General features: G+C 34.3%; 1 protein-coding gene and 1 long non-coding RNA gene across 2 annotated transcripts; one reads left to right on the top strand and one right to left on the bottom strand.

Annotated features, from left to right (window-relative positions):
- Positions 1 to 3,001: 3,001 nt before the first annotated feature.
- FH6 (formin homolog 6) lies at positions 3,002 to 10,885 on the bottom strand. Its single transcript, XM_011012704.1, has 4 exons — positions 9,219 to 10,885; positions 8,934 to 9,133; positions 4,582 to 4,823; positions 3,002 to 4,399 (listed from the first exon to the last, which is right to left on the bottom strand). Exons 1-4 carry the CDS (start codon positions 10,694 to 10,696, stop codon positions 3,605 to 3,607), a joined length of 2,715 nt encoding a protein of 904 aa, XP_011011006.1. The 5' UTR covers positions 10,697 to 10,885; the 3' UTR covers positions 3,002 to 3,604.
- Positions 4,830 to 7,360, top strand: LOC105115715 (uncharacterized). The gene is made up of 2 exons (XR_840379.1): positions 4,830 to 5,765; positions 5,798 to 7,360. It is a non-coding gene; the product is annotated as an uncharacterized LOC105115715 (long non-coding RNA).
- Positions 10,886 to 11,617: the final 732 nt, after the last annotated feature.

Genomic DNA, 11,617 nt, shown 5'->3' with positions numbered 1-11,617 from the left:
TTGTTATTGTTGTTGTATTATTGTTATTTATAATTTGTACAATTAACCTCCCTGTGGTTCGACCCCGGTCTTACCGGGTTATTTATTACTTCGACACTCCTGCACTTGGGAGAAGACATCAATCGTTTAGTCGTGTCACATAAAAAATTATTTAGCATTGTTATTAAATTTAGTCTAGCAGGTTAATCTTAAAACCTCCTAACCTAACTTCTTGTCTAATTTAAGTTTAAAATTAAATCATATTGGAGTTTTCTCGATATGAATCAATAAACTAACACGTCCCAAGACAACCTAGATGATCAGTAAAAGCATGATTTGATTTTAAAAAATTCAAAATATTTTTTTTTAATATTGAAATTATGAAAATAGTGAGGCGCACATCATACTTTAAAATAAGTCGAATCCAACGATGAACAATGGTAATACGGTTGTTGGAGCACCTTCCCTTCTTATCTTTTCTCTTTGAACCTCTCTCTAACTTCACTCTAGAAGTGCACAAATGAGCCCCCTTGTTTCTTTTTTTAAGAAGACAAACAGGAGTAAAACATATTAGAATAAAAAAACATATATATATATATACACACACATTCAAAATTAGGCTAAAACAATAATGAGTTTGAGGATTCATATGATGAGTCATAACATATATAATAGATGTTGAGATTAGAATTGATATTGATTGAAAGAAAAAAATGACATTATAGATATTATGATGAATTATGGAAATTAGTGGGTCAAGATGACATATGTTGGGAAGCTAGATGTAAATATAATGTATTAAAAAGAGAAGAATGCTTAGGTAGCCAAAAACACATATATTGAAATTGTATGAATTAAATATGTTGCATAAAAGTAACATGTTGTGAATGCAATAATATTACAAATTAAATGTGCTAATAAGGTAAAACAAGACTCAGAATGATTTTGATATGTAGAGTAATATGGTATGGAAGTGTTAAAAGGAATTTAACAAATTCATAAGATGAAATAAATAAATTGTATTAAGTTGAGCTAATGTAGATTGTAAATGTAAGAGTCACTATAATATAACAGGATAGTTTGGTGCATATAATAATGAAAACTGAATTCATAAATAATTAATAAAAATATATCAAGTTTGGAAACTAATACAAGTTTTAAGAGTTTACAGAAAAAATAAAAAAATTAATTTTTTTGTATAATTTCTAAACATTAGCAACCATGATGATGTAAATAATTATTATGATTTTTGTGATCCTCCGAGTATGTGATGTTTTAAGTATCTCCTAAATTTCATTGAGTTATCTAGCTTATCTTGTGGGCGCCATTCATATATTTCAAATACTAATTTCTAGAACAACTTATATGTATGCAATTTAAAAAGTATGAAAACTTTATTAATATATAGAAATAAATTGTGTATCATTGTATTCATTCATAAACTTATTGGATGATAAATAGAAACTGTTTTGATGTTATGTTTATAAAACAATTTATGTCATTTTCATTAACGTTGTGATTAAAATCCTAGGATATTATAATTGGTCTTAGAACCTTTGGTTTGTGACTAAATAGACTGTTATTGCCAACATATACGCTTGAAAGTGCCTGTGATTTTATTATGTTTGTTAAACTGGATGTTCCAACATATACGCTTGAAAGTGCCTGTGATGTTATTATGTTTGTCAAACTGGATAACAAACATGTAAATGGTTGCTTTGAGAAAAAAGTATGTCCTAGAGAGATGTAATAATGGATAATTTACCTGGTCTCCATTGATAAGTGGAACTATGCTATATTACAAGGAGGGAAAACAAAACCAATAGTAGGATCAATGTGAGATGAACAAGGTTCAAAGTGATGGGAAGCCGTTTATTGATTAATAATAGAAAACTTGTAACTATGTACGAGTTGGGGATCAATGTGAGATGAGCAGGAAAACAATAAGATAAAGTAGAAAAAGGAAGGCTTTGAAGCCAGGAAATAGCATAAGTAATTATGATGAGATAAAAGTGATTAAAGGGAGGATAAAAATGCCTAAGTTTAATGTCATCATGTCTAAGCAAGGATCTAAATTTCAAGAATGAATTTTATTTAATAAAGAAAAATAAAATCAAGGATCTAAATTTCAAGAATGAATTTTAATAAAGAAAAATAAAAATTTTTATGTAAACATAGAATCATAGGTATTAAAATCTCGATGATAAATGAAAACTTAAAAGGAGTAAAATGAATAAATAATAAAAATAATAATACATATGATAAGTAATAGAGAGGATGTTTTCTATTGATAAATTTAAAGGTATTGTTAAAATTAAAAAGAAATTTATAAATTTTGGATTCAAAGTTAATAACATCCAAGAAATTGATAATGATTTTTGATCGATAAAAAAATAAAAAAATTCAAAACAAATATATTTTTAAAATAAATGATGTCAAGGATTTAGTGGGATAATTAATACTAACCATGCAAGGAAATAACAAGAAAATTCAAATTTTTTGTATAAAAGCTCAATTAAAATTTTTCTCAAGTGAAAATATAAGAATTTATTTAATCCATAAATAAATCAGATTAGATTAAATAAAAGAAACTTAGATAAAATAAAATAAAATGAGGTGAAATTGGATAAAAGAAAAGTGATAGGGCATAAATTAATTAAAAAAAAAATAGTGGGGCAAAATAGGAAATAAAAGATAAAAGATAAATGAGGTCAATATATAATTAAACTTGACCATAAATGCTCTCTTTGGCCGACAGTTTTATGCATCAAGCAATAACCAAGAAGTGCATGGTGGGGCTTGATCGTTTTTTTATATCAAAGATGGTCCTTTTCATGAGGCTAGGTGATCGTTTGTGCTAATAGCCCGAACAACCTAGTTTTTTTTACAGACGCATCATAAGCTTCCATTCCAAATACTCATTCAACAAGTTTGTCTCTTTTAAACCCCTTTTCTTTTTCCTTGGTTTTGCTATGCGTCCAAGAATATGCCTGCAAGGCTATCTGCTGGCCTAAGACAACAATTAGTTAGCACAAGAAATCTGCTAGTTATAACTATTTATTAGTTAATCATATAGTATCAAATAAATGTGGAGTGTAACGCATCAATGCTTGTAATATATATAAATATAAAAAAACATTATACTTTCAAGAAAATGCATTGCTAGAATCTCATCATCTAAATGAATAGATTCCTATTTTATCTATGGCAACTCTACTGCAGTGGAAAAACACAAGCCTGTCACTGTCATTGTTGTTGCGTCCCAATTATCTCATCAAATTCCCACTGGGCAAAGAAAACCCTCCAAATAACCTGGCATTTTTCTCTTCTTGACGTGGGAAAATAGCCAGTCTGTGGTCACTGGACGTCAACAATTTCTTATGCGATATGAATCTCCTCTCTCTTGCAAGCTGAACGTCTCTTCTCCATCTAACACCCGATTTGCATGACAATGAAAGAATTTCTGACCTGTTCATTCTTTTCCGTCGTTTCACTCCCTCGCATGTAATGGGAAAAAAAAAGAGAATAGATATTCCGTGCTGTTGCTTCAACTGAAAAGGAGTCTGTAACCGTAAAAACTATCACGTAGTTTGATCAGCATCGTAAAATTTTTATGGACATGGTTTTAAGGAGAAGAGCTTTCCTCATCTGAACTTCTATCTTGTCTAACATTAAATCTGTTGAGAACCGGTAGTGAAGCTGTAGCAGATATCCGAAAGGATCTAGCTGAGCCCACCATTGTTCTGTCCTGCATTTTCCCTACCTCCTTGCAGACATGATCCAATACATTTAGGAAATCTCTTACTATCACGAAAATTCTGAACGGGTGAGCTTCCTCCTTGGCTGTATCCCCATGGAAATATTCTGTGACCTCTTTCACCAGTGACAAAGCCTTCCTTTCATCAGACTTAATCCTGCTAATTTCCTCATCAGCGCCTCTTAGAAACAGCTTCATTGAGTGAAAGAATTTCCCCTGCATATCCGGCTTGTCATACTGCAAAGCCAATCTGACTTTCTCAAGCCCCATCGCGAGTTTTGAGACATAGCTGCTTAAAACATCAGAGTCCATTCCAGCTGCCTTTCTTACATTGCTGAGATCTCTACTCAGTCCTGTCACAACCTGCAATCCTTGTTTCCCAAAATCATCCTCCTTCATTTTGGAGAGTGTACTGTCTTGCAATTTCTCATTTGTAGAATCGGTACTTGTGCCTTCAGATCTAATAATTTCCTGGACCACAAAGTGGAGTAATGTTGTTTTCCCATCAGTTCCTTTTATATCTACAAGTTTTAAGAGTGTATCAAGCTTAAATGCTTTAGCATCACCACGATTTGTGCCAACATTCATCCGGTTCCCTGTCCTGAGAACAGCTTCAAGGAGTTTGAGGAATAACCGGCTATTCTTCAATTCCTTACTTGCTGCCTGGTAGATAGGAAGATGTCAGGATTAAGTTCCTAGGAGTTAGTGTACACAGAATTTAAACAATTTTACATTAGAAAATACAGTGAACCTCATTAGCAGCAACCTTGCAGCCAAAATAATTTAAATGATCTTAGATTAAAAAACAGAGTGAGTTCAGCAGTAAGCTCAGCCAGCATGCATACCTCTAGGGTTTGAAATGATTTCCTCAAATATTTAACTTCTGTATCAAAATTGGCTCTGTATAGCATCGCCTCAACTCTTTTAAAAGCAAATGGGATATCAAGTACTGTCTTGAGAAATTGTTCTGCAGATCCCAGTTTGGAGATGTCACCACTGTACTCTCGAAGTTTTATTTCTTCCTCCTTGGTTGGGGCCATCTTTACTAGAGTTTCCAAAAGCTCGGCACCCAAGCTTTCTGGGTTGCCTGTTACACCCAAACAGGTATCTCACTTATAACGTTAGCAAACTAAACTCGATATACAACAAGGAAAGTTGATACAAGTACAGAACATGCATATGATGGTGGTGTGATCTTCCTGATATCAATGACGAACAATCTTCCAACCTTTCATATTTATTTTTGAAAAATACCCTGGGTCTTGATTTTTTGGTGTCCACATGCAAGTTATAGAAGGAAAAGATTGAAGGTGAAACTTGCATAAATAGGACATTCACTATTATGTGTCTTTCGATGGCAGAATACACACTTTATTTGTCTATTGATGCATTCATATTTATGCAAATTTGTCATGTGAAACCATTAGGCTTGTATTAGAAGATTATTCACAAGAAATACTTGTTATTTTGTTATCTATAATTCTACATGGAAAATATGTTGAGTTGTGACTTAAATTAGTGAGTTGGTTTAGGTTAGATTGGTAATTACATGGTGCGGTGTTCTAAACAAGAATGGAATGTGTTGACATATTCTGTTTCGGTAAAGACTTTCCTTGTTGGAGTTGGACTTGAAGTATTTTTCTTAATGAAAGAAGAATTCTTCTCCTAGTGAAGGACCTTGTTGCTAGTATAAATAGCTTGTGAAGTGTCTAGTTTACATGTGCCTCCAATATTAATGGCGCGTGGAAACCAAAAGAATTAGAGTGGTATTTTGTCGCGAGTGATCTATTGGAGTTTAGGTTTTCGGCAGTGAGCTATTTAAGTGTGTGCTTGATTAGTGGTTGTAATGCCTAATATTTGATAGTGAAGTTTTGTGGAGTAGGGTTTGCCGAACCAAGTCAAATTTTTGTGTCCCTTTTACTTAGTGTTATTATTTGGTTTGCTTGGATTTTGCACAACAACTAGTACCTAGTTCAAGATTGATTGAAGATTTGTGCAAAACAATTGAAGGACGAGCACAAAATTTAAGGTCCCAATTGAAGGACGAGCACAAAATTTAAGGTGGGGCCATTTGATGTGAAGAAAATCCAAGTGTCGAGACCACTCATAATTTGTATTGATATGAAGAAGGAATTAAATAGATTGAGGATGAATGAAGGCATGAATATTCTAGATCACTTGAATAAATTTAATAAAATGATTGTATAATTGATGTGAAGATTGATGGGGAGGATCTAGCCCTGATATTATTAGCATCTCTTCCAAAATCTTATGATGATTTGATGACAACATTGTTGGTTGGGAAAGAGATGACTAATGTGGAGGATATCACTGCTATGCTATTAAATAGTAAGATATTTAAAAAGCTTAGTAGTGGCAACAGAGGTAGTGCTTACGTGATGAACTTTGATCATGGTGATGAAAATATATTAAAAAAGAACTAATTTTGATAGAATTAAGTCAAGATCAAGATCAAAACCAAGAGTGGATTATAGTAACAAGGAGTATTATTACTATCACAGGAAAGGTCATATCCAATTTTATTATAGGAGGTTGAAGAGTGATCTAACAGAATTCAAGGAAAAGAAGAAGAAGAGTTGTGAAGAGCATGTAGATGTAGCTTCTACTGCGGTTGGTGAAGTACATGATGTATGATCTCCTCAATGTAAGGATTCATTGAAGGATTCATGGATTTTAGACTTTGCTTACTCTTTTCATGTTTTGTGCTAATAAGGATTGTTTTAGTAGTTAGGAAATTTATGGCGGGGAATCCATTGCGTTGGTGGATAATCATGAAGTAGTTGTTGTTGGAATTGGTAAAGTGAAAAAAAAAAAAAAAAGATGCATGATGGTATATAATGAATACATTTGATGACTTTAGGCACATGCCAAATCTTTAAAAGAATTTGATTTCATTTGAAATACTTGAAAAAAAAAAGATGCATGATGGTATAATGAATACATTTGATGACATTAGGCACATGCCAAATCTTTAAAAGAATTTGATTTCATTTGAAATACTTGATTCACGTGGTTATAAGCATTTTGTTGAAGGTGGAGTTACAAGAGTTAGTCCCGGTTCTTTGGCAATAACAAAAGGAAAATTGATGTGTAATGATTTGTATAAGTTGATAGGAACTGCAGTTCAAGGTGAAGCATGCAATGAAGCGTGTAGTAAAGTAAATGAAATGCATTGTTCAGTTGCATCCAAGAAGAGAGCTAGTTTTATTTTGATAGATAGTTGTAAAGAAGATTTTCATACGAAGAAATATGCAAGATAAAAACAAGTGGAGGTGAAGAAGAGTGGAGTTGCATACTTCACGAAAACAAGATCGATGATTTGTCACAATTAAAGCCAAGGTGGAGATTGTTGAGCTGTGGTTTAAATTGGTGATTTCGTTTGTTAGATTGGTAGTTGCATTGTGTGGTGTCCTAAACAAGAACGAAATATCTTGACATATTCTATTTAGTAAAAGACTTTCCTTGTTGGAGTTGGACTTGATATTTTTCTTAATGAAAGAAGAATTCTTCTCCTATTGAAGGACCTTGTTGCTTAATAAATAGCACATGTAGTGGCTGGTTTATGAATGCCTCCAATATTGATGGTGTGTGGTGGCAACAAAAGAAATAGTGCAATAGCCAAAAGTATTAGTGTAGTATTTTGTTGTGAGTGATTTCTTGGTTGTTATTTGGGTTTTGATATTTGAGTACGCCCTTGATCAGTGGTTGCAATCCCCAATATTTGACAGTGAAGTTTCGTGGAGTAGGCTTTGCCGAACCACATCAAATTTGGGTGTCCCTTTTATTTTGTGTTATTATATGGTTTGCATGGGCTTCGCACAACAAAATGTAATGGCTAAGTTGATAACTAGCTCAAGTGTATTTACGACAGAATTTTGAGAACTAGTAGAAGTTACCAATTCTAAAGCGGCAGCATGTGTTAAAACATCTAAAGAAGCATATTGTATTTCTTCTGGTGCTGTAATGAAGGTCTTTGGGCAGTATTACTTGGAAATATTTACCTGTTCTAGCTTCCAACTAGTGATTAACATTGAATACATTCTCTTCAGAACTATAAAGTTCCTGAAGTCTCACCTAGTTCTGATGAGGAAAGTGCTTGAGATTTCCATGTAATGTCCTTGGGTGATGATTGGAAATAAGGTGTTAGAGGCTTAAAGCCTAACATAGAGTTTGGTGAGGAGAAAAGGGAGAAACAAAATCAAGTTTCAGGACTTCTTTCCTTGTTTTTGGTTCAGAATTGAGAGGAAAGGGAAGAAATAATGGAAGCAATTTACAACATAGGTGAGATTTGAAGGAGGGACTCTGTGAGGCAGGTTTGTAGAACAGTTTAAACATAAGGTGTTCCCTCTTAATTAGTCCTTAAAGTATTTCCCTCAGAAGTTTCTCTACTTTTCCTGGATAAACTAACAGGAAACCAACAAAAGCTTGCTACATGTCACCTTCCTTCCTCTTACGAAAAGTTTGCTTGGTGTTTTTCCATCAAACAACCTCTTGGGACTTGCCTATAATGCATGTTTCTAGGTCTTTCACCAATTTCTTTTCTAAAGTTTTCCCTTTTCTTTCCTTCTTATTTTTTTGGGTAGCAATTACTTTTTAGGACAACTAACATAATGATGTATGTGGTGTCTGTAACACTGCTTAAATTTCTACTCCATTGCTTTCAGCTGCAATCATCGTATCTTCCAATTTAAGCACTTCAACCATAACTACTGCATTCAACCCTGTTCTTTCTTTCAGCTTTTGGGCATACACCTAGATATATTTAATCTGCTTATGTGTCAGAATTTTGAAATGAATAAAAAACTAAACACGAAAATCTGTTTCTCTTCCTGAAGCAGTCAGGAAAGGGTATACAATATGGGCTAGCTGTTCACTCTAGCACCAGGAACTGTGATACTAATGACTGCGCAATAAAATATAGCTGCACATGACTTTCGGCATGGAAAATTAGGTTCATAGGCCAGCAAAATGCAGTAGCCCATATTTAACAATAGGGGCATCTATTGTTGGTTTTGTGGAGCTCTCCCTACCTTAGTTCTTCTCGTCTCATAAATTAGTAGTTTCAAGCAAAAAGCAAGAGATCAGTATTTTGGTTCTTTTTTGTTTATTAGCATTTCGTTATCTTCTTATCAGGCTGTGAAAATGATCAAAGACAAAAAAGAACAATATCGCATACCATCCAAAAGAGCTTCAGACACTTCATCTCGTGTCACGTTCAGTGCTCGTAACAGTATCGCTATGTTCTGCGACTTCTTTGGATCCAAGACTCTGTTTTCACGCTCAGCAGGAGGCAGAACCGATTTTCTTGTAGTTTCTTTTGGTACCGAATTCGCAGAATTACAGCCAAAAAGACTCTCCATCATGTCCTCATTTAATCTAACAAGAAACGTAGTGACCAATTGATCGTAAATTTTATAAAACAATAATTTCGTGAAGGGAATTACTGCTAAACTTCACTTACTGAAATGAGCTGGATTTAAGCTGGTCCCACACTGTGGCTCGGTCTGAGGATGCCCGCACTTTGTCCCAGTGCAGAGGCTTTAACTTGGGCTTTTCACCATCATTGTCATCTGCATTATTCCTCTCTGAGGAACTGGCTCCCTTATTGACTTCCTCGGTAGTTTTTGTTATTCCGGTCTTCAAAATGGCTTTGGGACTAGAAGCTGAGAACTTTTGCTTCGCCATTACTGTTGTGGGCATCGAAGAAACAACCATTGTTTTTGCAGTTTCTAAAGATCCTATCTTTCTTGATGATGGCATTGGAGCCGGAGCCGGAGCCGGAGGAGGCGGAGGTGGAGGTGGAGGTGGAGGTGGAGGTGGAATTTTACTTGACTGATGATTGTATATGGATCGAAGAAGTTCCATATTCGGTGGTGGTGGTGGGACTGGAAATTTTGGCCTTCTAGAAAAATGTGAAGTTGTTGACTCAATAACCTGGACTTTATCCTGATGCGGCAATGGCGGTGGTGGTGGAGGCGGCGGTGGTGCTAATGATGGCTGCTTGATCGAAGGAATGATGACGTGCTTCATTTCCGGTGAAGTTGTGGAAGAAAATCTTGATTTTGGAGAGGTTCTTTTAGAGTGCGGAACAGAAGTTGTGGCTTGGACACGGACATCATTCCTAGCAGCATTAGCAGGCCGCACCGGAACAGGTGTGCAATAGGAATCGTCATTGCTAACTGTGGAGCCCTGTGGCGTATAAAAAGCTGTGTCAAGACTCTCCTCATCCGATATTGATGATGTTGGAGATGGAAAATTCTCATTCTCGTATTGAGGAGGAGGAGGTTTAGGTAGTGGTGGTAGTGGCTGCAAATCAGGACTAGGCCTATAATTATCAGATCTTTTGATTGAATTTAGTCTATGATAAGGTGAAGTATTGGCTCCGTTTGTTGTTGTTCCATTTACTTCAGTAGCTGATGCCCTGCTTGGTTCAACAGTTCCTATGTACAGGAAACTTGACGGGGGAACTCTAGATTCATCTGCAAATCTTTGAGAATTGCCTCCGACAAGCTTTTGAGATTCTCTTGGATGCTTAGCCCGGTGTCGGTACAAAAAGAATGCAAGAGCTGACAGCATCCCTAAAGTGACAATCCCAACTGAGATTGCAATTGCCACTTTCTTAGCAGGCTTGGCCGGCTGTGTTGCTGTTGGGATTGGTATGGTCCCGTTGACTGCTGATGCCGGTGGTGGCTGGACAAGATCTGGGGTTTGCCCATTTGGGACTTCAGGGAAAAAGGGCTGGTCTGGGTTTGCAATAGCTGAGCTATCTGGTGGCGGCGGTTGTGAGTCAGTGGCCGGTGGGGGTGCAGAAGTGACTGGGTATAATGGCTGGTGGAGAATTCTTCGTTGGATGTTAGAGTCCTGAATTATGGTTGCACTTTTGGGTGTGGTCAGTGATGATAATACAATCAAAATGAGGCTCAAGTTATGAGCTTTCATGTTTAATTCTTCTGGGTTGCTCTTATTTCTTCTGCAACTCTTTTTGTTTCACTAAATCCATCTCTCCCTTTGCCTTTGGTTTTTGTCTTTGCAAGAATTTTGTGTGCAGAGAGAGAGAGAGAGATGGTGGAAAAGCAAAAAAGAAAAAGAAAAAAAGAGGTTTGAAGTAAGAGATTGGACACCTGTGTCAAGGGAAGCTTCTTTTGGCTGCAAGATCTCGATGCTCCAGATGCTGACGTCACCATGTTACTTTTTTCTTTTTTTAATAATATCTATCTCATTTACTACGGCGCCTTTCGGAAAAATTATTGGTCTTAATAATTTCCCGAAACAATTTCTCTTATTTCTGTATGGGTTTTATTTTCTAAATTGTTTTTAAAAACAGGTTTGACAGCAACACCGTATAGCATGAGTAATTCTGGATTATTATTTGATTTCATAAATAAGTAATGTAAATCTTTCGTTATAATTTGATAGAATTTATTCACGGGAAAATAAGAACAGATGAAGTTTGTTTGTTTTTTAGAAAATTGTTTTTTAAAAAAATAATTTTTTAAAAAATAAATTATTTTTAATATTTGATAATATCATAAAAGATATGTTTTAATATTTGATAATATTATAAAAAATATATTGAAAAATATTTTACAGTATTTGGTTATGGTCAAAAATAAACTTTCAATGTTATTAAAATAATAAAAAATAAATATTATAAATTAAAAAGTTGAATGAAAATAAAATTAAAAAAATTAATTTTATAAATTATTTTAAATAAAATAAATAATAATAAAAATAATAAAAATAAAATTTAACAGATAAAAAAATATAATATAATAAAATTAAAATAATTATAATTATAATTTCATAAATTATTTCAAATAAAATAAGTAACAATCAAAAAAATAAATAAAAAATGATAAA

The sequence above is a fragment of the Populus euphratica genome, unplaced genomic scaffold (genome assembly GCF_000495115.2).
Source record: "Populus euphratica unplaced genomic scaffold, PopEup_1.0 scaffold746.1, whole genome shotgun sequence".
Taxonomy (NCBI): Eukaryota; Viridiplantae; Streptophyta; class Magnoliopsida; order Malpighiales; family Salicaceae; genus Populus; species Populus euphratica.
Note: the sequence above shows the minus strand (reverse complement) of the source record. Positions and strands in the feature narration are given on the sequence as shown.